Raw genomic sequence first — 27,392 nt, 5'->3', positions numbered from 1 at the left:
CTTGTTAGTATGATAAAAATATGCACCAGTGAAACAGAAAGTAAAACTCGTGTGGGTATTAATATGTCTGACAAATTTACAATTCATGATGGGTTAAAACAAGGAGATGCATTATCTCCATTGCTCTTTAATTTTGCCTTAGAATATGCTGTTAGGAAGGTAAATGAAAGTAAAGAAGGACTAAAATTAAATGGTATGACTCAGTTGTTAGCATATGCAGATGATGTAGACTTATTAGGGGATGATATAAATACAATTAAGAATAATGCTAAAATATTTTTCAAAACTGCTAAAGAGATAGGTTTGGAAGTTAACAAAGACAAAACTAAATATATGCTTACAGGCCGAAACCAAGTGTTAGGTAATAATCAAAATCTAATTATTGATAACAACTCGTTTGAACCAGTTTCCAAATTCAAATACTTAGGAGTAATATTAACAAATGAAAATTATATTAAGGAGGAAATAAAAAGTAGGCTTAATTCAGGAAATGCATGTTACTTCTCTCTTCATAAACTTTTGTCTTCTCGTTTAATATCTAAGAAACTAAAAGTTAAAATATACAAAACAGTAATTTTGCCTGTAGTATTATATGGATGTGAAACTTGGTCCCTTACATTGAAAGAGGAACATAAATTGAGAGTATTTGAAAATAAGATCCTTAGGAAAATCTTTGGACCTAAAAGGGATGAGGAGAGAGGTGAGTGGAGAAGGTTACATAATTTAGAACTACATAATTTGTATTCATGTCCAGATATTATTAGAATAATTAAATCAAGAAGACTTAGGTGGGCAGGCCATGTGGCACGAATGGGAGAGGAAAGAGGAGTTTACAGATTCTTGTTGGGAAACCTGATGGTAAGAGACCCGTAGGAAGGCCAAGACGAAGATGGAGGGACAACGTTCAGATGGACCTAAGGGAAATCGGTAGGGACTGAAAAGAGTATATAGATCTTGCTCAAGATAGGGAAAGATGGAAGGCCTGTGTTGCTGCAGCCATGAACCTTCGGGTTTAAGAAGGCTAGAGAGTTAGTTAGTTAGTAACCAAATGAGAGATTCCAAGGATTCATGTGCCATCAAGCAATACTTGAAGCATCCAACTACGGCACACTTGCTTCTGTACCTTATATAATGCAATCATAAGTACACAATTTTCATAATTGCCCCAGTCCACCGTGAAAGCTAATTTCTGCAGATCAACTTACAATGACCCATGTGTTACTGATTACCTCGGGAAGCTGCTGGCCTTGACCAGCAGTGTGCAGACACCACCAAGAGTTGTGACAGTATTTACAGTGTGTCTACTATACTCCGTCTCGGGGCATCACTGGAGCGAGCGAACGAAAGCAAGTCTCTACACAAGTAGTGATTTGAGAGGCTTGAACAATGAACATGTGTGAGGGAACGGGATTGCTTGGAGGGGGATAGGGACTGCCTTTTCAGCAGCTTCACCCCACCCACTTTCTTCCCTTTTTATGTAGCCTTGCTCCAGAGTTTCCTGAGATAGAGTATAACCTTTATATTCTAACTAAACGCACAATTTCTCTAGTATTTCTTATGATCTATTATAACTTTCATTTGTACAATTATTATCTGTAAGAACTAAGAGTAATTTGCCAAAATATTCACAAATCGTCCATGAAAAACTGAAAGAAGGATTTTTCAAACCACGTTGGGCCTTAATAAAGAATTTAAAAAATATTAATTATAACATTTAAATGAAAGTTCACTTCCAAGAAGAACTAACTTTAAAAAAAAGTGCACCCTTCTAGGAGAAATAAGTTTGCATGTAACAAGCACTTTTGTGAACAAATGAAAAAATCCAATTTGATATTTCAAAATTAGAGCAAATTCACAATGGGATTTTCTGGCATGTTCTTGGAAGTATGAGACTCACATGAGCAAATCTAAACTGATTCCACTTTTATAATCTTGAATTCCCATCTCAAATCATAACTGCACTGGACTTTGATTTGAAAGCAGCATAACTATTTTTTTTACAATCTTAGATTGCACAGCACAGGTTTGATGCAAGTGGCACCCCTATATAAGATTGTATTGACATTTAAGTTGCAATAGTTCAGCATGCATTGTTATCCACACCAGCGTGCCTCGCTTCAATATTCACTACATATTGCCTTTTTCAAGGATTCACAAATTCTGGCATGGGCATTGTTGGTATTCGTCCCTTCACCATCATCATCTAATCATCACTCATCCTCATTGTCATGATTAGCCGAAAGTAGCAGAAAAATAACACTAAATGAAGGGCTCAGGTTACAAAGTAAAATGTGCCATCCTTCAATTTTCGAGTGAAATTGCCATGTCATACAATTTGCATTGGACTCGGTGTAGCTTCTGAAATTGGTAAACACAACACGAAAAAAAATTATCTACAGTATAGCTTCTAATAACTTTTATGTTATGTATTACACCCGAGCCCTTCAAATAACAAAAATACAAAATTAAATTCCTTATTAAGCCAGCCTCACACACCAGTTAGTTACGTCCTCACTTCGCCATCGACTTCTAGCTTCGTTACTTATCGTGTGAGAGCTTTCTCTTATTCAGTTCCCAACAGAATTATCTCTAAATCCATTGTTAATACCATACAACTACCAATCAAATTGAGGAGCACACTGGCCAGCTGAAGTAGGAAGTAGAAGAAGAAGAAGAAAGGCAATAAATGTTCGACTGTTTATTCAAGGCAGCTTAAAGAAGAAAAAGATTGGACCAATACAGCTATATAAATGATTGGGGCGAATCTTTTATTTGTTGATTGAAGAGTCTACTAATTATTATTGTTTTAAATAAATAGTTCATATGTCTAAATTTCCTATTGTGACACTGTTATTCTGTGACTGTTATTTTACTTTCACAACCAACGCGAATACTATTTTGAAGTAAACAGTAAACACTGAACAGCCACATACGTATGTATGTACTCTCTGTTTTGTTGTCTGTAACAAATAGACTGTGCTGTGTGTAGCACCGCAGTAAATTACTCTGCTGGTGTTGTAATGATATATAAGTTATGAATTGCAATTAGTTCTTCATGGACTTCAAAGTAAATTTCACAATAAGTATTTTAGGAGCAAAGAAGTGTCAATGAAATATAAATATAATATGGTAACTTAATGTAAACACCACAATTCTCGCACTTCAAATGTTGTGAAGTTTATGTAATTTATTATTTAATTGACTAGTTCGTATTGGGGTATATATTTCAAAACCGTACGAGAAGGGTTTCATTAGAATATACAACTTCTTTCGTAATATATGGGTAATGCAACTTTATGCTAGTGTGTCCGTAAAGTGGTATATCAACTTGAAATAACGTATGTTATATACTCACATTCACTGCCATAGGTTACACGTGCTACATTTTTCAACAGTGAAATTGTTATTCTCTTATTCTTTTAAGAGAAAACATTATTATCCCAAATCTTCAGCATCTATTAGCATCTAAACTTGCGAAGTGATATACCGTGTTTGTGCAGTCGCCATTTTTAAAGATGCGATTTTAAGGATCGTGTGAGACCCCTTTCGCAAACTGAAGACATAAAAAATCTTATGGTAGTTTCGAATCGGAGGTGGGTAGGGAAGTGAGGACCTACTACTTAACCACTGTGTGAGACTGGCTTTAGCGCAATTTGTATATTGCACTAATTGGAAGGCTCAGTCCTAATTTATGCAGAAAGTCAACTTTAAATAATTTAACAAACTTTGTTATCAAAGTGGCGACTCACTTTTTCCCCACTCAAATTCCCAGACTTTTTTCCCCCCAGGTACATCCAAAAACAACTCCAGATTATTTCATAATCTTTAACTTAGTATAATTCAGTTTACAGCATATTTTTAGAGTGAAAATATGAAAGCACTGAGTATTGATGGTATACAAAATTACTGCAGATATAAATACGAGTTTAAAAATTTAATAAAATCTCTATGTACATTCCTCTTCATATAAAGTGGCACTCTATACAGGGTTGAACAGTTGAAGTATGTTCCACTTTATCTGAAGAGGAGTGTTTCACGTTTTAAATTGTTTAAAAATAGATTTCTTGGGTTTTATGGGCTTGACCCAATCCTTGATATGGAGAGTGCAAAAGATAAGATATCTAAGAAGAAAAAAGGTAATATGTTACTACCTAAAACTATTTTCACTTCGGAGGAACTTTACATGCTATTATTATCAATACGACCATACACATAAGCAATAAAAATATCTTGAAAAGATATAGAAAAGTTATAAAAGTGTTAAACTCTACAGTTGTCATTTCCATTAAAAAAAAAAGCAAACCAAATGTATGACTCACCCTCTCAAATCCGGGCTCATTGTGATATGGCTTTTCATTTAGCAAACTCTGAATAGAAATTAGCACACTTGACAAGCTCTGCGCAGGACTCCAGGATGGGCCAGTCCATGTCCTACAAGAAAACAAAACCAATAATCATTCTGTTTCCTTGCTAGAAGAAAACATTTAAAGCTGGTGTCACTAATAACAAATATAACACTGCTTTCTAAACAATGTATGCGTGAAGAATAAAAAGTAATGCCTCCAATTTTATGACTCAACAGATGACAACATTTACATGCTACAAGCACTCTTATTACTTGACGTCAGAACTTTTATTTCAGTGTGTGAGAAAAAAGTAACACGTTACAACCAGCAATCAAGATATCAGTGAATGTAGAGATATGAGGGTCATTCAAATGAAAACCTTAAAAGTGCAATAAAAATTGTACGACAGACTGTATACAGCTCAAATTTACATGAGGTATCAATAGAGGCATATATTTTTGGTAAATAAAAAAGCAACATTTCGATACAAAAACAGAGTCAATTTTGAGTTTAAAAGCGGTAAATAAAATAAAATTTTGGTACTATAGCGGTGAAAAATCCGTTCAAAAGTTGTGTATAATTTGACATTTTGGTTTTAAAATTGTGAATTTAAAATTGTGAATATATTGCTAAATTTGATTTAAAAACTGCATAGCGGTGGCTCAGTCGGTAACGCATCTGACTACCATGCTCAAGGTCCCGGGTTCGATCCCCGGCCGGTTCAAATCCGGGAACTTTTCTAACGTTGGAAGCGGCCCCGGCGCACACCCAGCGTCGAATAACATGGGTACCTGGGGGAAACCCTGGGGGGTAAAGGCGGTCAGGGGCGTGGTGCTGATCACATCACCCCCACTCACGACCGGATCAAGAAAGTGTGGGGCGTTACCCCTACACCCCCTATACGCCTTCATGGCGTGGTGCTAAGCACAGGGGAACACTTTACCTTTTTTTTTTTTTACCTTTTTTACTTATTATACAAAATAAACATATCACTTCTAATAGCACATTTATGTACCAGGTGGTTATAATTAAAGTGACGGTGTTCAGAGTGGTACAGCACGGGCTGTAATGAGGGTAGTAGTCTGAAACTTCATAGATAGGCTAATGAAGCAATGCGCTCGCGAATTATGCAAAAAAAAAAAAAAAAAAGTTCCAATTCTCGCCACCAGGGTAAAAATGGCATTGTAAGCAGTCAAAACTTTGTATAGTTACAGGAAAAACAGTATAAATCGCAGAAAACAATACACTTTGTAATAAAATATCGCTACAATTTCACTATTCGGATTACATGAACATTACTAAAGGAAAAAGCAACAAGCGTCACCAACCACAACCAGGGAGCTCACACAATGGTTAGGCAATGTCACCGACTTTGACGTCAGAGTTACAGAAAATTCCACGCTTTGGCTGCTTTTTTACCCTGGTGGCGAGAATTGGAACTAATTTTTTTTTGCATAATTCGCGAGCGCATTGCTTCATTAGCATATCTACGAAGTTTCAGACTGCTACTCTCATTACAGCCCGTGCTGTACCACTCTGGGCACCGTCACTTTAATTATAACCACCTGGTAGTTACCAGGGTATTAAGTTTATCCCAGCATAAAGCAGTCTATTTTTGCTTCTCAAATATTTACATCAGAATTAATCAATTTTCCGTGATTTGTATAAATCACAGGATAATTCAAACTTCAGAAAGTGTTGCGTTGGTAAATAAACTCTAAATTTTGTGTATAAGTGTCTATTTCGCATTTTGCAGTTCAGTTCGCATCATTTCGTGACAAAACAAAGTAGGAAAATGAACCGAACACCTTTCAGAAACATGAAAAATGAACATTGCAATATGTTATTTCACATTTTGTGTTTTCGTCAAAAACTAAAAATGCATACCTCTAGGTATCAACTATTATTTACAAAACAACCTCAAGGCTGCAACACTAATAAAGTGAGCTTCAAAACACCATTTTTGCTATTTTAAAGATGGCGCCTCCTATACACACGTGCACCAGTGAAGAAGAGTGGTTCCTTGCCCTCTGTCAGTCTAAAACGTACAGAAATTTCTCAGTAAATGAAAATTCAATATCCCTGTGCATGCTTACCCCACCAGCAAGTTTATAGGCCAACACATATATCTCTGCCGCGACTGGCGCAGCATATCACGAGAACCAGTGTTGCTAATCTGTTCGATAGAAAAATCGCTACAGTGTGCCGAGACACAGCTGTTCGTAGAAATTAGAGAACTCAGATCTCTAACGTTGAGTTTTAAACGCCATGCATTATAACGAGGACTGGGATTAATATGTTCTAACAAGTGGCTTTATATGTACATATGGACTAACTTCGCTAAATATGGACTAAAATGTGGACTAACACATGCGTAAAATTACCAAAATGATGCAAAGAAGACTTCTTCTTCATAGTGATTTCAAATAAAATTAAACAATTTATTATTTTTCCATTGCATTAATGGACCTGGTGGCATTTTAACTATTCACTCCCAATAAGCCCGTCCACACTGATACTGGAACTGCAACGACATGTGATACACGACTCACACTACCACTGGTTTGAGAACTAATACCACTGTTCTACACGTTTTGTTACAGGAATGAGAGTACTCAATCTTTACTAATATGAGGATGCTGATTACGGAAGTGATTAAAGTGGAGGAAACAGAGTTATGCTTTCCCCCAGTTAAGAGAATTATCATAAAGCATCACCAGCATTAAGTTAATTTGCACCTGTGTTTCACGGCATGTCTAATCTATGTTTTCACACTTTTAATTTCAAAATTTGAATTGTATTAATTCTTCCCAGATATCGGCAGGGGGGGGGGGGAGCAAGTGGCCCCCTGGCCTCTTTTTGCGGGCACTCTTAATATATTTATTAAGTTATGCCTACATTGATTATGATTAATTGTTATGTAACGTGAATTATGCTTATCTTGAAAATAAGCCCCAATGCATTGCTTATGGCATGAATTATGCTGTAACTTGAAATTAAGACCCAATCTTAGAAAATGAAGTGCATATTCGTGTTCAGGAGGTCAATTTCAGTAAGAATCAGCTACTTTCCTTTCTGTAACAGAAAAAAGTGAACATTTGTAGAACAGTGTAACTTGCGAATGTGTTAGACTGCGACAATTGGACCACAAACACTCCTCCTTAAGCAGCATTATTGCCTCTCTGTGACAACCGACAGTCGGCTGCCTTTGTTGTACACTTACAAACGATGCCGGCTTCCGCAACAATAACCAGAATAAGAAGTACATATATTGCCACCAAACGATAAGCCGCGAGGCTTTTTCTTTTGTTATGAACTTGTCACCCATCAAAGCATGCCAATTTATATATATATATATATATAAAAAAAAAACATACATCGCATTAAGCAGCAAAAGTAACTACTTCCTTCATATAATTCCTACAAGAACACGTGCCGGAGCCGAGAGTTGAAATACTCATACATCCACTAATTTTTATTTTGAGCAATTCTCAAGTGATGAAATATGAACAATAATACTGGATGCAGTCAAATACTTGAAATAAAAATATGGTGCTTCGAATCTAACAAAACTCACCGTCACTTTGTCTCTCCTTCCGTGACAGAAATAGTGCTTCATATTTAGTTGGCAACACTAGTTACTAGCTAGCCAATGAACATGCACCGCACAAAAGAATCAACCACTACATCATGCTATAGCTCGACCACAAGGAAAAAAACCTTCCATCCAAAGCGTTCGCGCAACTTCCCTGCCGTTATCGGTTTTCGGGGCAGTGTTGCCAGGTCAGATTTGAAAAATTCGGGAGATTGTTCCTTGGGAAACCTTGATCTGCTACAAAATCCGATGATCTAATAGTAGCGGATGAAGGACATTCTTGGGGGCGGCATAGGCGTGCGCACTGGGGGGGGGGGGGGGACGTTCACAGATTTCTTCCAGTGAGGGGGAAACAATGTATATTTATCAGGCGGGTGAACGAGGCATATTACCCCATAATAATGTTGACCTCTCAGAAAACACCACTTGAGTTTGAAATTATCACGTTCCTACATCCCTATTATAATAATGGATGTAAATTACTGTGACTAAAATCAACTCATACGTCTGAAATAATGGGTACTTTTGTGTCAACATTCATTTTCCAGAAGGGGAGGGGCTGGCGACCATCCTTGCACTTCCTTCTGGACGTCCATGAGGTTATATAATTTTGTAGAAAATTAAATATTTAAGTATGGAATAGTATATTAAGGATAGAAAACTAAGTATTTTCAAGCCCATGAAAGTTCCAAGCAACTAATTGTAATTGAACTATGCCGCTTCGTTCTCTAGCAAATTTCTTGTTATTAACACTCACATGCTTTATTCGTTATTTATGCTGCCTCTATGTTGCTGCATTTAATATATATATACACATTATACACACACACACACATATACGCGCCTAAAATTACACTAAGGGAATTTTCGATGGTACCTGACACTATTTATGCCCGTTTGGTACCCACCAATACAATAAAACAGTGAGATGGAATGAGTTATTTCTTTACCGACTGAACATTTATCAAAGCTTTTGCTCCCCTAATCAGTGTGTCTGCGCACGCGTATGAGGGCGAAAATAAACCGAAGATCTCCATTTCAGGAGTGGACATGTTTCAAACAAAAGAAAGTAAACCGCCCGAGGGAACCGACCAACATCTTTCATCTCTTCTGCATTTTCCGGTTAGAGGGTGCATGGAAAACACCCTCAAATTTGCCCTTTCTCAGCACCGACACAAGGGGTTTGCGATGCATCTATTATCGCGAAGAATTTTTATGACAGGAAATGGTAGAAAGTTGTGTTCACAGATGAAGCTAACGTGCTGCCTTTCGTTGTCGGCGATTTTCCACAATCTTTCAAGTCAAATGCTAACAATAACAAATCAATTTGTCTTCTGCTGGTGTTCGGTGTACAGCTATCGATAGGGGTGGGCACGCGTTCTGCACCATAATGAGAAAATGCATTACGTATGTGAAATATATTTGGTGAATTAGACAGCATGTGTTCCTCAATAATTCAAGATAGCAACGCTTATGCTAGGGTGCCACCCATCCTCCCCATCTGCTAGAAATACACACACACACCCACAAACACATGCATGTATAACATAATTTGCCCACGGTACGAAGTCAGTGTTTGTACCTAGTAAGGCAAGGGCGTTTTTCACTGTGTCTGTGTCACTTCATCCATTTCATCAGTTTTTCATTCATCCATATTGTCGTACTTACCCGTAGAAGCACAAAAGCGACGTAAAATAACTAAAATAGAAATAGAGTTTTGGGGTGGGATAAAATACAGCCATCTAAAAATAGTAATGTAGTAAAAGTAATAAAATAATGTCGTTTGGTTTGAGTTGCTGTTTTAAGTCCACTTTATGCACAGTAAGGCTAATCGGGACTGGACCTACAGTTTAAAGTGGGATCCGAACCACTTGTGCCTCCACCAGTTATCGAACCCGGGACCCCTCGATTACAAGGCAATGACGCTACCACTGCACCATTGGGGAGGCTCCCACTTATAATAAATAATAAAATAATGTCCTAGCACAATTGAGTAGCGTTTGATTTGATTTTGATTTGGTGTTTTAAGTCCACTTTATGCACAGTAAGGCTAATCGGGACTGGACCTACAGTTTAAAGTGGGATCCGAACCACTTGTGCCTCCACCGGGTATCGAACCCGGGACCCCTTGATTACAAGGCGACGACGATACCACTGCGGCATCGGGGAGGCCCGTGAGTAGCGTTTGACATAATTTCACAGTTCAAACAGCACTTTTCACGGCTGAGTGAAGTTCCACTCCACATCTCCCCTCAATGTTCAAGTAAGATGAGCAGGAAACGTGTTTTTAAGCTGGCCGTTGGAGGTTCCATAGCAATAGTTTATTATGGAATTCTACCGAGAAATCAATAGGTCTGGCAACACTGACGTTGGCCGCTCTGAAGGCTCCTTCCTCCTGTCTTTTTCCCACACCCGCCAGCGCGATGGGGTCTGCGCAGGTTTCTTTCCTTGTGGTTCCACTATAGATTGCCACATTAACATCCCTATTGAACGGTGTGAACCGCAAGCTGGAGCGCAATTCAATTGTTTTCAATGATGTTTGCGCGAGTGTGTCCAGGAATGGAATGACAATTGGCAACAATGGCGAGCAGGGTAGAACACGTGATGCTAAGAGAGATGGAGACGAAACAAAAATTGGGATATGCACCGCGGCAAAGATATATGTGTTGGCCTCTACTAATGGAGGAGAAAGTTCAACAATGGCCTCAGTTCACAGCCAGGTGGGTGGAAAAGCCTTCGCAATGGCTCATAAGCGACTGCAAGTGGATCCACAAGACTTATTATTCTTAAGGTATGTAAGCAGGAACTCAAAATTGAATATAAATGTAGATCAGTAATAGGTATGTGCTAAAATGCAGCAAAGTTGTGCAACCCTACATACAGAAATCTACTAGAGAAGAAACAAAAATGTATTAAGGTTTTCATTTGAATGACTCTCCTATTTAAAATTAACCTTTAGCAGACAGAACCTTGTGTGATCTGAGAGCCTCTCCAGACAAGACATTTCAAACTTGTTGGGATGTGCAAAAAAATTGTAGCTCGTGAAATTATTGTTGTAGAGAGATGAAATACTTTTATTTTCAAAATGACAGAACTTTTAGTGGAGGAGAAATGTGTACATTGTGCCTTCAAATAAGGATGGTTCAAGGAAGAAGACAAACAAAATTGAAATTTAACAAAGAAATTGGTAATTGGCATACCCCTGTTGCTACCACAATGGACTATATAAAGTGTAATTGAAAATATGTATACTTCTTCGGGGGGGGGGGGGGGGTAATAACAATGCATGAAAACGACAGTGTCACCAGGTATCGGAAACAATTTCCAGAATTTTGTTTCTAGAGTCGGCCCTGTGCATGACAAAATACCACTTTGATTATATGTAATGCCCATTCCCCAATTCTGAAGAAAAAAAAATTACACAACATTTTCGAAAGTCATAATTTTCGGGAAATTTTGAAAATCCAGCATTTTCCCCTGGATGGTCAACAGCTGTACGTTGTCAAAGTGTTCATTTGTTCTCATTATTACATGTAAAAGTAAAACATATCATCAAAAAGCAGCAGTTGAGGAGTTATAGCCCATTTTATAAGGTCTATGAAATATAATTTTTAAATATTTCAAGTCCACTTTATGCACAGAAAGGCTAATCGGGACTGGACATACAGTTTAAAGTGGGATCCGTACCACTATGTGCCTCCACTGGGTATCGAGCTCAGGACCCCTTGATTGCAAGGTGATGATGTTACCACTGCACCATCGAGGAGGACTATTTTGAGTTCTCTTATGGAAATTTCTACGATCTTTTCTTTTTTTAAAAAAATAATAATAAAATAACGAGCATATATGTTTTTGTTCTTTATCACTAAAACAGAATATTAAATATGCCATTACAATTTTTTTTCACTGTTGCAACAAGGGTCTCCCTAGTCTGCCATCTGCAGAGTTTTATTGTGGAGACAGAACATGACATTTGCAGAAAGAAGCATCATTACGCTATTTTTCCACATAGTGCCCAGCGACATTCAGGCACTTGTCACACTGCTTCTGAAGTTTCAAGAAACCCTGTTTGTAAAATTGACGTCCTGTGTACAGATGAAGAGACTTTGGCTCAACATTTATTTGTCCATCGCATGATGTACCGGAAGTCCCACCCATTCGTAGCAAACAACAACTCTCAATTCATCCTTTGTCCACGATTGCAACACACCTCTGTTCTCCATGACGGCAGAACACACACTTCTCAACTCTTCCTGTCTTCAACACAACAGTATGATGGTGCCCTCTGAAGTAAAAAGGTCATGCATCGGCCAACAAAAGAAGAATGATGCCAGTACAACCATAACATATTACCAAAACAAAATTTCCATGCTTTCCATCTTTTTTTGCTGAAAGATGCACTAGAAGTAATGGTTAACAGGAAAGAAGAAGAAATTAGCTGATATTGAATTTAGTAGATCCTACACGTACATGATAAAGCCTGGAGGTTGCAGTGAAAAACCTGCTTATAGCCTCGTCACTAAACAGGATGGTTAAAAATCATGATTTACATTTACGAGGGCTTTGCCACAAGTCATGACAACTATCCTTTTTCGCGAGAATGCAGGACAGGCATAAAAATTCGAAATATACAAATGGAAGACACTTTATGGAATTGAACACTGTATGAACAAGGCAGGTTATGTGTACCAGAAGTTAGTAGGGAAGTGCCTGCCCCCCCCCCCCCCCCCCCAAAGGTTTTGTTATACAAACAACAAATCACCCAATGAACCCTCACAATAATCCCCAAGAGCATCCACAATACACTGCCAATGATGTGGGAGACGATTTCCCACATGTGGGAGGCATCAAATACCATCCGCCTCATCTCAAGTTTCATGGCGATGGCAATTTCCTCTAAGTCCGAAACAGTCTTGATATTTTTAATGATACTTTGCAAAATATTATCAACTACCATGTTTATTTAGAGCTTAATGATAATGACACTATTTACAATTTAATATGATAGTATTTTGTACATTATTCTACATAAAATAGTTTTCTATCTTTGCCTATGTAAATTACAGTTGTAAAGCAACGGAAATTTAGTGTGATTACAGTTTACATTTTTCTTTCATATGAGCTTCACCCCATCAACAAACAACCACCCATGGCTCGACAGCACTCAAAGGGCCTTGGCCTATCTCCCGACTGCCAGTCTCCCTCCCACAATCCTACCTAGAGGTGTGAAGATCTTCAACTGGCAATGGGGTGCCGTGGGGTCAGCTGTTATAGGAGATTTCCAAGATGGGGTTACGCAACTCACTCGTAGCTCCCCAAAATACTCACGATGGTGGGTTGCCGCTGGTCCTATACACAGGCTGAAAACCCAGACGGACTCGAACCCATGCCGCCCTGCAGTCGGTCGGAGTCCAAAGTACAGTGCCTTAGACTGCACGGCCACAGAGGAGGAATATCACCTCATCAGTGCATATTTTGTTCCCTTTGAAGATGTCAAGAGCCTAATAAATACCATTACATGATTACGAGATTAATGTATTCACCAAAAAGTTATTCTGATATCTATGAATTACTTGAATACATTATTCTCTACATAATTTGTTTAGTTTTAAAGTGATTTAAATTACTGTTTTTTTTTAATCCCATGATTCAAATCAAATAACCTCATCACAAGGCAAAGATGTGGGTTTAAATCGTGACCTGAGCATGACAATTGAGTTATAACATTTCATGAAGCATGTTCATCGTCGTAATTAGCTTACAAAACACAACACATTTTTCTAACACTTACCCCAAGATACTAAGGCAAACCTTCCCGCACTTGTACAAATTGGGATTGAACCTCACGGTGCCAGCTCCTGTCGTCATGAGTTTAACCCTTGGTGGACGAATAGGGTAATCTGGCGGACACCGGATGAGGAAATAAAAGAAGCCTCCCTCGTACGGAGTGTCAAATGGACCTGTGATGAGGGCATGGATGACTGTCATGTCCTGCTCATCGGGAACTATGAACATTCCTGGAGGTGGCTCATTGTATATGGACATCATATCCCTGGAAAAGATTTTTTTGTGTTAACAATCATAATCAGCAAAAAAAAAAAAGAAAAAACAGTAACTTTCATAAAATATAGCTACCCACATTTTCAATTTGGGGCTCACGGTTTAAACTAGTTTAAAACAAACTCGTAAATATTTGAAAAATTTGTCTTTAGCCTTCAGTGGTTCAAAATGGCATGTTTCCAAGCAACTTAGCTTATTTAAGAAAAATGCAAATTTGCAGCAAATTCTAGCCACTGAGTGAGCACCAATTCCACTTTGAAATAATTAATACATCATTCCAATTCTAATTTTTTTATCAGATGAATGTTTTAGAAAACTTTACACCACAATATCTCCTAAATCAAATGTAGCAAATTCGAAGAAATCTGAGATGGCAGGTTACATTCTTGAGCTTTTCTGTATGGTTTGACACAGAATGACTGAATAACAAACAATACAGAGACGTCTATAAGGATTTGAGGAACATTATGCTGTGTTATTTTGACTCAATAAAAATAAATTAGTATTATGTGCATGACACACATAAAAATGCAAGGTTTTAGACATGCAATCAGATTAAAATGGTCACTAAGAACTGATTTCATACAGAATTATGGAGTACTTAGTGGCATTTGCTAACAAATTATTAAAAAATGATCATGATATTATAACCTGAGATATATGACATACAGATGCTAACAATTTTTCTTGGTGAAGTATGTAAATTATATGTCTTCATAAAAATGTATGCTTTAATGCATTGAAAAACAATAATAATTTCAAGATTAATTCATTTTGTTATCTACAAGGAGTGGAATGACTTTCTGTGGGATCTTCATTTATTAAATTAGAAATATGATGGAACAATTCACACGAAATTTTATTATGTAGAAATTTCAGTCAAAAAATCCACTCAATCAGGACTCAAACATGGGCCTTGGCATACAATGCCCTTGCTATACCAACTAGCCCTGGTTTTGTTTGAATTTCACCACTGACCTGTGGGTCATTCCATGTCAAATCAACAAGGTCATCAACCTTACATTTTTTGATTAACCCTTTCGCTGCGGTCGTCGCTTTTATGCACAGCACGCCAGGTGCCTTGCTCCGCGGAAGTCGCATTATTGCGAGTTCATACTTCCACTTGCTGCGGGTGTCACATTTCTGAAGTACATCGCTTTTAGTAGCCTTCTGACATCTGTTGTAAGTATTTTGAACTATTTGAACTTGTAGTTTTGTTTTTATCCATATGATGTCGCTAATTACGCCTCCGTTTAGAATTCTTTGACATACGAGCGTTGAGTGCTCTGACATGTCAGTTTCAAATGCATGTTCGAATGTAAACAACATGGCTTCGTCAAGTCGTCAACACTTGTCTGATAATGATGTTACTCAACTTTGCCGACTCAGAATCAGAAGGTGAATTAAGTTGTGACGATAATAGCGACAGTTTTTATGAGACTTCAAGTGGTGACAGTGATTGTGTAGTGTCTGATGAAGAATTTGTACCGCCGTCCGTAACATCATGGAGCAGAGTGCAAAACAGCATTGATCTAGGTGCGGGAATTTCAAAATATCATACCACCAGGGACTACAGAATGGTTTGCAAGTGCAAGGAATGATTTTTGCAAGTTCTTTACAACACATTTTGCTATGTAATTTTGTAAAATTTTTCTTTCTAAAAAAATGTTGTTTTTTCAAAATTTCAAAATTTTTAAAAATATCATACCACCAGGGACTACAGAATGGTTTTCCAGTGCAAGGAATGACTTTTGTAAGTTCTCTCTCATATATAATGCAATGTAATTGTGAAAACTATTTTTTTATAAAAAAAAATACATTTTCAAATTTAATTACGCAGCCAAGGGATATTGTGTACCAGAGAATTCCGCAGCGAAAGAGTTAATTTGAAAGCTGACATACTAAAAGGAAGGTAGGAAGTTATACAAAATGTGTGACCAATTTTTTCACCATCTTGTTAATTTTAAATTCCAATATTTTGGTAATCAGGGCACCTGTAGATGAGATTCAGAAGCCATTGGAAAGATATTGAAGAGCTCTGTTACACGAGATACTGTATGCTTGTCAGAGAAAAAAAAAAATTGTAATCAAAATTTGGGTAGCCATTCACATCTGTGAAGTGAATAAAATAGATAATGGATAATCAATTAATCTAATGTGGGGTCATTCCATGCCAAATGAACCAATTTTAAAATAATTGGTTGCATGACCATTTTAGAAAAATTTCCTTTTTAGTACAAACGTTTGTACATGTTTCTAGATATCAAAACCAATGTTCAAAAAAAAATATTGTCTTTAGTTCTACTGGGGCAGCCATTTTTCCAACATGGAGCATGGCTTTCTTTGCTCATTTAGCACTTTTCAGAAACCTTAATATCTCAAAAACCATTAGAGCTAGAGACTTGAAACAAAATTCATTTTGTAGCTAATGAAGTATACTTTCTATGATATTCAAGTATATTTTGCTTAAATTGCATCGTAAGTACGAAAATTATGGTGCAAATTGTGGTAACGATAGTTAAAAAATTGGATTTTAAGCCCAATTTTTTTCAATGAAAGGGTTTATTCTAAGGCTTGATGTTTTTTCATGTGTAGACCTGCCTACAGGTGTCTGTAAATAAAATATCAGTGCTTAGAAATTCAACCCTTTTTTACAGCATGAGCTCAAACATGGCCGTTCATTGAATGTTGACAGTTTTCGGGGTTAAATATCTCAGATGGATCCTCTTGAAAAATTCTGAAATTTGGCATAAAGGAAGCCCTGCATGAACCTAACTCACAGTAAAAATCTCAACTTTTAGATTCAACTCGTTTTGGTCAATATAAGGTAACGTATGTCACCAAATTTCTGATATTGCAAAGTAAGGTTAAACTACATCCCATACTTAGAATAATGAAGTCTTTTCTTTCTCTTTTTTAAATTTGGGTTAAATAAAGCCTCAGAAAATATAGTAACATAAGGTTTTAATACTTGACTTGCCAGAAATTGAAATTACAAGGTATGACAATTGAAAATATGCGAAATCTCATTGCAAAAGATTTGATTTATTAGGTACCAATGACCAGTTGGTATTGTCAGCTCCAAAACTGAGCTTCCCCCCACATTTTTTAAATGTAGCAGTACATGCAGCTTAAGATAGGCAGTGGCATGACCAGGAATTTCGAAAGGGAGGGGATGGAGGTTACATATACTTTTTAAGAATAAAGCCATTTTTGCCACATTATCCTGCCTTTGACGTAATTGTTTATGGAATACTAGGCTAAAGGTATTGGGTTATGACCCCCAACCAACCCCTCCTTGGGCACTCTACTGAAAGTAGGCTATTTATTTTGGAAGGTCCTCCTCCGTAGCCGAGCGGATTAAGGCATTCACTCGTCTTGAGATCGTTTGCTGCGGGACGGCGTAGGTTTGAATCCGGCTCTGGTCGGAATTTATTCGGCCTACGTATAGGGCCGGTGGCAACCTACCATCGTGAGGAAACTGGGGAGCTCCGAGTGAGTGAGCGTAATCCGGTCACGGAGACCTACTATAATGGCTGGGGATACGTCAGGCTGACCCCCCAGCTATTCCAATACTGGTTGAAGATCTCCACGCTTAGAGGTGACGAAGGAAAGCCTGGGAGGGAGACCAGCAGTCGGTAGGTACGCCTAGGCCCTTCATGGGCTGTTGCGCAATGGATTATTATTATTAATGAGTAATATAATACGTTAAGTGTTTGGGTGTCTCGAAAGTCCCTGCCCATTCTAATAATGAACCCGATAAGTTTGTAAGCGTTGCCTATTACTTCGTTAATATGGTGAGTGAAAGTTAGCTTAGAGTCAAAATATATTCCTAGGTCCTTTGCCGTTTAAGATTTTTTAGATTTATATTATTAAGTTTATATTGAAAATTTAAGATAGTTCTTTGTTTAGAATATGTAACGGAATAGCATTTTGCTGCATTCAGAGAAAGACCGTTGCACAAGCACCACGCACTCAACCTATTTATGTCTTATTGTTAGAGGTACATATTTTTGGTAAATAAAAAAGCCAAATTTCGGTACAAAAACAGAGTCGATTACGGGTTCAAAAGCGGTAAATAAAATGTCGGTGTTATAGCGGTGAATAATCACATCAAAAGTGATACATAAAATGACATTTTGTTTTTAAAATTGTGAATATAATTCAAAATTTGATTAAAAAACTGCACTTATTATACAAAGTAAACTTATCCCTTCTAATAGAACATTTATGTAGTTACTAGAGTATTTAGTTTATTTCTGTGCAAAGGGGTCAATTTTTGCTTCTCAAATATTTACAGCAGAATTAAGTAATTTTCCATGAATTGCATAACTCACAGGATACTCCAGACTTCAGAAAGTGTCGCGTCGGTATATAAACGGTAATTTCGTGTTTTGGAGTCTATTTTGCATTATGCAGTTCATTTCGCATTATTTCGTCACAAAACAGGGTAGGAAAATGCACCTCTCACCTTTCAGAAACATAAAAAATGAACATTATAGCATGTAATTTCATATTTCGTGTTTTCGTCAAAAACGAAATTTGCATGCCTCTACTTATTGTAGACAAACACAGTCTTCAATATTTTTTTATTCTTTGAAAGAATTTCAGGTAGTCTGCAAATAACAGTTTCCTAGAATTAACTGGTTCTGGTAAGTTGTTAATTAATAGACGAAAAAAGTATGGGGATACATACAAGATAAAGTTTACAGTACAAAACTGCAAGAGTTGATGCAAGGCAGCCACTTTGAACAAGAATGCGCACAAATACCAAACAAAATTATTCTTGATGTTTGGAACGGTCTCACCGATTCGATGTATCACTCCGCGTCAGCTGATTCATGACCGCAATCATCTGCTGTTACACTCATAGTTCGCCGCACCTATTCATTTTATATAAGAGACTCTGAATGTGAGAACCCGCTCTCAAAACATCAGACGAATATGCAGCCGCATACATTGTTACTCTCCCAGTTATTCTCTCTTTCATAACCTTTGAAACTGCAGACACTGACACACCACTGCACTGGGATACCAACTTAACCACTTCTTTTACTGGTTTCTCAGGATACCACTGACAGAATGTTACATAAATATTGAGTAGAATCTGTTTCTCATCCCTTTTCAAAGGCTGTCCTTGTTGGTGTTTCGAAAACAAGCTCGGAGAACACGGAGACCTTCCCGAACGCATAGAACTCTGCATGTTATTTTTCTAACGATAAGTCAGGCAATATTACTAAGTTGCACTACTTCCTTGCTGTTCACATGATTATGTTTAGAAAATAACCAATGTTATAAAATATCATTATGTACACAAATCTCTAAGATCATTGAAAGTTACAATGCATATTACTACAAAATGTTCACACTTATCTTGCCTTGCCATGTCACCAAGTTATTTTACGAAGTGCACTATATTTGGCGGAACAAAAATCGTTATTAGGATGCTTGTCAAAGTTTCCAACCGCAATAAATTTACGAACTTTCTTTGTTTTGTTTCGATCATCAACATATTTATTGGACTTACAGCAATGCATATGGCTGTTTATTCCCATTATATATTTTATTTACATAAGATACAATTTACATAAAATCTACAAACAAATTTCAAATACACTCCTATCTATATCATCCTTAGAAATATACATTACCATGTTATATCATTTTGTCTAAAAAAATGCAAGTAAAATATATTCAATTCACATGCAAGAAAGAAGCCAAATTTATGGGAAATGATTACTGGTGCAAAGATTTAACCATAAAGGTGAAGCAATTAGTAAAAAAAGAAAGAGCATTGGGTTTAAAGTGCGACGTCATTTGTGGCAGCGTATCCCATGCTACAAATTGGCCATTGTTTTACCTTACGTAATGAATCCTGTAACAACGTTGGATTTTCGTGTGAATCATTTTACTTCTATGAGTTTGCAATGCTTTCTGCATGCAGGTGGTTTTGTTTACAGAAAGTCTCATGGTTTGTGATTTGAACTTTAGGCATTGGCAAAAAAAGTAATTCCTGTAGATTCTTTTAAATTCTGAAAATGTAGTGACCTTATAATCATTCAATGTGCATACATTCCTTTGCGACACCCTGTACAATGGTTGAGTGCTGCTAGGTATAATAAAACAACTAACTTTTCGCGATAAACATTACCTCGAAAGCACTGATAATCTAACCTGCATAACTGCAACACAACAAAGCAACCAATCGCTGTATCTATTTCGTATTTTCTTCAAAAGTTATTAGCATCTAAAGATGTGAAATGACATCTCATGTTTCTACAGTAGGAATTTTGTAGACTTGTTTTTTAAGGAGCATGTGAGACCAATCTTCCTGCCTTTGAGAACTAATGATGTAAAAAATCTTGGTACCAGTTTCATAGATCGGAGACACATAAAAATTGGATATTTTGTGTATCGCATGGTTCATACTTACCAATTGGGTATTGCGGAACATAGTTCAAGGTGCCATTATGCTTTTTACACAAAAGAAACACTTTTTCTACTAAAATAACGCATTTTTCTAAGTGCTACCGAACGCACGTAACGGTGTGATATCACTTACTTTGCAAATGATATCGCTTCTTTTGTTTTCGAATATCAGTGTTTCCAACCTTCACCGAAAAATACCTAATATCGTGTTAGTCATGCGTGCAAATTGTACAGTATGCACGGGTAGCTGACGGATAGTCCCACGAACCATTCCGACAAGGTTAGGTTAGGCAAGCAGTTAAAGAGGGGGTGGTGGAAACACTGACAGGGGGTTACGTCATCCAACGTATGGAGCATCCGGTTCACGTAGGATAGCAATGGCCATTGTGCGTCGGTGAGATATTTCTATTAAAAAATACATGATTTCAAGGTCAAATAGATTCTATGATGAAAGAAAATACCTCGACTAACGTTGGAAACCTTAGAGAAACTCATTTCCGTAAGTAGTTTCTTCTGTAAAAATAAAGAAATGTGTCTCCGATGTAGGAAACTGTTACCAAAATCTTAAGGTAGTTTCTAGCTTGAATACGAAGGTGAAGATAGACCACCATGTGAGACTGGTTTTGTGACAACTTTTGTAACCTACTCTTTAGTGTGAAATACGAAAAACTTAAATACATGTTCATGCTCCAGGAACTTATATAGATTGTAATCAAAATGGCATGACACCCCCCAGGCATTTGTAAATAATGTAAATGGTTTCAAAGAGCCACTGAAACAGTGCACTGATGATTCTCAGGAAGCCACCAATAGAAATGTTACTAGCCCAAAGCTGCACATGGAGGGATATCCATAGAAAAATTTCTACTCGATACTTAATACTTTCGGAATCGAACTAAAGTCTACTGAGATCTATTCAAGCGTTCTACCATCTCTCAAACATTTGCCAATGTTAATGAACAATGCTGTATTCAGGGGGTAATGGAATGAGTTTCAGTTCAGTTTCTTGGCTTTAAGTCCACTTTATGCACAGAAAGGCTAATCAGAACTGGGCCTACAGTTTAAGTGGGATCTATGCCTCTACTGGGAATCGAACCGAGGACCCACTGGAATGATGATGAAAAATGCAAGCTCAATCTAAAACGAGTACTACCTTGTATTGGTAAGGATGTCGAATCAACCCTTCTTAATAGAAATATGTTTGATACATCATTGGAAAGGGAATGAATCAAAGATTCCCGAAATGTAAAAGTTAAGGTGAGGAAACAATTTGAAGTGGGGAAAAAAAAAGTAGTATTAATTGCCCCCAATTCTGGGCTCTGCCGCTGGGGTAATTCACCTAGCCCTGACCATGCCTCAATTAACCCTACGTTCCGGCTACCCGCCCTTTTCTATAGAGCCCTTTGAATGAAAACATGAAAAAATATGAATGAAAACATGCTAGTGGAAATTTGCAGTATGACTTAAGATGACCGGACCCCTCTCCCATTTTCTTCATATTTGACATACTTACTAATCGAGGCCTGCTAATGACAAATCTGAAGTTAAAATTTGTCGGAAACAGCTAGAAAATGCAAAATAATTGCGAACCATTGATGCTAGCCCCACGAACCATTGACGTGTGGTTAGGTTAGTTTTGGTTAGGCAAACATAGTTAAAATTTGGTGTCGTGATAGTATCAGGAATATATATATTTCCTTGTGAAACAAAAAAATTCGCAAAAATAGACTGTTTCCATTCCGAAAACTAACGACTTATTTTGCAATTTCTGGATGTTTTCGACAAATTTTAACTTCAGATTCGTGATTAGGAGGCCTCAATTAGGGAGTATGCCAAATATGAAGAAAATCAGAGAGGGGTCCGGTCATCTTAAGTCGTTCCAAAATTCATATATATATTCCCGTTGAAAACCAAAGTTCGGCCTGGCAATACTGGGTGTTTACAACATGGATTAGGTTCAAGGAAACCAACTATGACAAGTAATGTAGTTGTATTTCTTTTATTTCATAGAAATGTAACTTCAAATTTTAAATTTCCCATATTCGGAAAACTGATTTCTTAAAATTTACAGGAGAAATTACTTAACGAATGCAGTTTTTTTAGACTTGTGGAACTTCGGGGAAGTGTCTTCTCGCATCGTTCATTGAATTTTGCTGGTAAATCATGTATTTTTCGATATAAATGATGTTCCAAACATGTGTTTTTTGTAACTGAAAGTACGTTTCCGCAAATGGTTTGTGGGGCTATGTGTCAATGGTTCACGGGGCTATGCGAGAATGGTGTGTGGGGGTATGCATTTTTTTTCTAAACAAATTTTTAACTATTCTAACCTAAACGTGACCCAATCTAACCTAACCTTACTGGAAATGGGTTCGTGGGTCTATGCATCAATGGTTTGTGGGGCTACGTAGGTATATTTGGGTGGAGTGGGGTGGAAACACTGCATGCCGACTATGTTAGTGAAACTGTGACCGCCATTTAGCATATTACCGAAGGGAAAAAGAAACTGACAAAACTTATTTCATACGTCGAAAATATAATTATTTCCGTGAAAAAAGCAAAATGTCACCTTCAGCAATGTTTCTCAATGCAAAATACGTAAGTAGGAATATGGAAAGTGACATAAATAGCGAGTTTCAGGTGTTTTCCGGATACGGGAAATTTACCACTTCAAATTGAGAAATTCAGTGGAAATTCGAAGTGTTAAATACGTACTATTAGTGCACAATATTTTTTTTTACTTTCAAACGGTAAAACGGTCGATTGTACAGTCTAGCCCATTGTATTAACAATTTGGTAACATTATAGTATGAGGGAAATGGATTCCTTCAAATTCACAGGAGAAAGTACTTACGGAAATCATTTTCTTTAGCGTTGTGGAAGTTCCTGAATGTAACGTGCGTCCATTTCGATCTTCAGCCGAGAGATCGGGAGAAGCATGCCAGTCGGCGATGACGGAGATGCTGACATTTGCAGCCTGTAATGCCCGCTTATTTTTATGGACATATGCAGACATTTATATAAATATTGCAAAACGAGCACTAACCTGTGTTATAAGAGTTGTTCAAAGTGATGTCCACCTACATTCACACATTCCTGGCATCGTTTGATGAAATTTTGATACACACACAAAACTTCTTGTTCCGTAATTCTTCCAAGTTCTGCCCTTATATTGTCTTTTAGTTCGTTGATGCTATGAGGGTTATTTCGGTAGGCTCTATTTTTTAAGGTTCCCCACAAATTAAAGTCACATAAGGTAAGATGTGGCAAACGTTAAGGCCATAAACCTCTAGAAATTATTCTGTCATCAAACACCTCCCTTATAGCATCCAAAGAATCAGCGGCGATATGGGCTGTGGCCGAATCTTGTTGAAAATACTCATATTGTCTCTCATTATCTGATAACAACTAAAAAAACGGCGCGAGTATTTGCGTGCGGTACCTCTCTGAATTTATTGAGTCTTCAAAAAATATAGGACCTATTATTATTTTTGCACTTGCAGCACACCACACACCAATCTTTGCATAATGTAACTGTACTTCGTGTATTATTTGGAGATTTTCAGTGCTCCAGGATCTATTGTTCTGTGAACAAACATGACCACGCAAGTAAAACCATGCCTCATCCGAAAAAAATGTTAACTGTGAATCAACAATACCATCTACAATATTCTGCAAAACCCAATTACAGAAATTTACTCTAGTCTGAAACTTTCGTGCTTGTAGCTAAAGTCCTTCTGGGTCGGGCCGAGAACTTATCAGCCCCCCCCCCCCAATCGTAACGTTAACCTTGCGGCTGGCATTCCAATCGTCTCACTGACACAACACACTGCAATAACACAAACAAGTAACGGCAATTAAACAAGAATAACACTCTTGCGTCTAGTCGCGAAGGAACAAAAAACTCGAGCTCGGAGATTGCAAGGAAGCTCACAAAAACCATTGACTTTTAACGGTTTTGTCTGCAGCGTAATCTTGATACAGTGTTGCACATTCGAAACCTCCAAACGATCCCCATCGACACAAAACTCTTTCAAGGATATAAACTTAAGCAGGACGTTACTGGTCAAAACTATGATTAAAATGTTTATTATCTGTGGTTCTTAACATCGTTCCTAAAGTGTATTTTTGTGTGTATATAAGGGCAGAACTTGGATGAATTACAGATGATGAATTATAATACAGGTTAGTGCTCGTTTTGCAATATTTATATAAATGTCTGGATATGTCCATAAAAATAAGTGGGCATTACAGGCCGCAAATGTTGGCATCTCCATCAGCGCCGCCCGCCAGGCTTCTCCCGATCTCTCGGCTGAAGATCAAAATGGACGCACTGTAGATTTAATACATTTTAATGTGAATGCGTGTTGTTTTCTGCGAAAATCTCTGTCCGACATGCTGTTTCTGCTCCCGCCATTTGCTTTCTGCACGAGAGTTCAATGTTCGGTGTGTTAAGATGATGTAAACCCTGTAGCGAGTGTCGCTTCAAGATGACGTGTAGAGGATGCGCGGTGAAGTTGTTGCCAGGTGTTGAAAATGTTGTTGAATTTGTAATTCAACATGGAATTTTGAAGGAAGAAATGGAATGTGGAAGATGTGGCAGTATATGCAAACTGCACATTGGACAAGATGGGAAGTGGATGTACATGTGTACGAAGAGAGTTTACGCACACGGACGTGGAAAGTTGAAATTCAAAAGATTTCGGTGTGGATTTAAACAATATGCCCAAAACGGTACATTTTTAGGAGGAAGTAAACTTTCTGTACCAAAGATTATAAGCTTTTGTAATATGTGGCTATTTTTGCCTTACCCAAGATGTGATCTGATACAATATGAACTAGACATGAGCCAAACACAGTTGTGGACTGGTCAAACCACTGTAGCCAAGTGTGAGGAATGGGTAATTGCTAATTCATCGCCAATAGGAGGTCACGGAGTCATTGTACAAATTGATGAAGCAAAATTTGGAAAATCGAAAAATGTATCAATAGACGGTAACGTTCTCTTGACGGACAGTGGGTTTTTGGAGGAATCGAGAGGGGGAACGCTACACGTTTTTTCATGGTTCCTGTACAAAACCGAAGCGAAGAAAATCTGCTGGAAGTCGTCCGCAAATTCATCCTTCCTGGAACAACTATCATATCCGATTGCTGGAAGGCATATGTCAACTTACACGGAGCAGGCTACAGACACCTGAGAGTTAATCGATACATCGGCAAGTGGACACATTCATCAAGAGAACCTGCAGCGAATGATGAACGACGACATTCCTGTTCACTCTCAGAATATAGAGAGTGTGGCGTAATGTTAGACATTCAATTCCAGTTTTCGGACGGAAGAAATATCACTTCACGGGCTACTTATCTGAGTACATCTTCAAGAGTAATTTTCCACTGAACAGAAGAATGCATGAATTTTTTAAACAAGCCTGTACCATGAAGTATATGTAAATATAGAATATTGAAGCACGATTTATATTGTGATTGTGATGAAACTGAAGTGATATAAGTAAGAAAAAAAAGTGAATTTGAATGTCATGAAGTGTTTTTAATTTTTCATATTTTTTTTAACTGAAGTGATATAAGTAAGTAATAAGTAAAGAAGTGAATTTTAATGTCATGAAGTGTTTTTAATTTTTTAAATTTTTTTTTTATTTTGCGAGGTATTAGCATAATGATATTTTTCGGTAAACAAGGTTCCAACACTGCATAAATCGACAAAACACACTCAGAACGCCCCCTAAACCAGTACGGTATCACGGCCATAATGTGTTACAGAATCGAAACAAGTAACAGTAGGTACTCGTAAATATAAGAAATAGCCATTATCTTAGTTCGAAATGCATTATTTCACCTTAAGAAATGTTCCGCATTCCAAAATATTACGTTAGCAATCTAAAAAAGTCCGAAATATATCATTTATATATAGGTGTCTGGGTAACATTACAACCAGTACGCTATCGCCCGCCATAATGTATTACAGAATCGAAATAACAAGTAACAGTAAATACTCGTAAATCTAAGAAATAGACATTGATATGCATTATTTCACTTTAGGAAATGTTCCACCACATTCGAAAATAACACGTTAGCAATGTAAAGAAGTCCGAAATACATGATTCGTAGGTGTTTCCCTCATACGATAATAGTACCTAATTTAACACAAGTCCAGTCTACTCGTTGTGTTCCATTGAGTCTTCAACGACTAAGGAAAAAACTTTGCCTCTCTAGAAATTTGAAATGTAGTTTCTTTATAGTAGAAAGTACGAAATGTCATCAAAATAGAGGGTGAACGAAAGTATTGTGCAACTTTTCTCAATGAATCATTTCATTGTTATTTGACGTTCACAAATGGCCTGCAGCTAAAAACATGAACGATAATAAAAATACAATAGAGTAATAAAGGATGTGGTATACTTAATTTCTCTTTACCTTCTTATTCGCAAAATACACTGAGGTGAAGGTGTTTGTTTCTGCCAATCGCTGTTATTTGGGTCCCAATCTGTCATTCCTATGTGGTGTCCAACTGAAATATTTTCGGAAGCAAGTGCAAGCATTCCGAATACACAGTACCGGAACACAGATGATGTACACAATTTTTGATTTAAATTATCTTATTACTGGTATGGCATCTTACAATAACCAAGATTACAAACTCTATACGGCGTGTGAAATCAGTCCACCAGGAAACTATTTTAAAACATATTATGAACAGTCTTTCGAGTCTTTACGACAAGATTCCAATGTTTTTCACAGTCTCCAAACACAGTTTCTCCAACGTCCAACAACTCACAGATTATAGAGGTCTTCCTTATTGCACAACGCTAGGACAACTTTGCGTTCTGACGTCACAGGAAATCTATTTATTGTTAGGCTAAATGCCTAGGTTGTTAGGTTACAGGTTTAGTTCTCTTAGCATACATTTGCAGTGTATTTATGCTAATAGAACTAAAACCTAACAG

General features: G+C 37.3%; 1 protein-coding gene across 1 annotated transcript in view; it reads right to left on the bottom strand.

Annotated features, from left to right (window-relative positions):
• Positions 1–27,176, bottom strand: part of LOC145999482 (ubiquitin-conjugating enzyme E2 Z-like) — a 36,899-nt gene extending 9,723 nt beyond the window's left edge. The window contains exons 1-3 of the mRNA XM_083136447.1: positions 26,863–27,176; positions 13,733–13,993; positions 4,320–4,431 (exon numbers count right to left, since the gene is read on the bottom strand). Coding sequence (XP_082992573.1) covers positions 4,320–4,431; positions 13,733–13,993; positions 26,863–26,987 — 498 coding nt within the window. The 5' untranslated portion in view covers positions 26,988–27,176. The remainder of the gene's footprint in view (positions 1–4,319; positions 4,432–13,732; positions 13,994–26,862) is intronic.
• Positions 27,177–27,392: the final 216 nt, after the last annotated feature.

The sequence above is a fragment of the Lepisma saccharinum genome, chromosome 15 (genome assembly GCF_977018435.1).
Source record: "Lepisma saccharinum chromosome 15, izLepSacc3.1, whole genome shotgun sequence".
Classification (NCBI taxonomy): domain Eukaryota; kingdom Metazoa; phylum Arthropoda; class Insecta; order Zygentoma; family Lepismatidae; genus Lepisma; species Lepisma saccharinum.
This window is presented reverse-complemented; position numbering and strand designations above follow the sequence as displayed.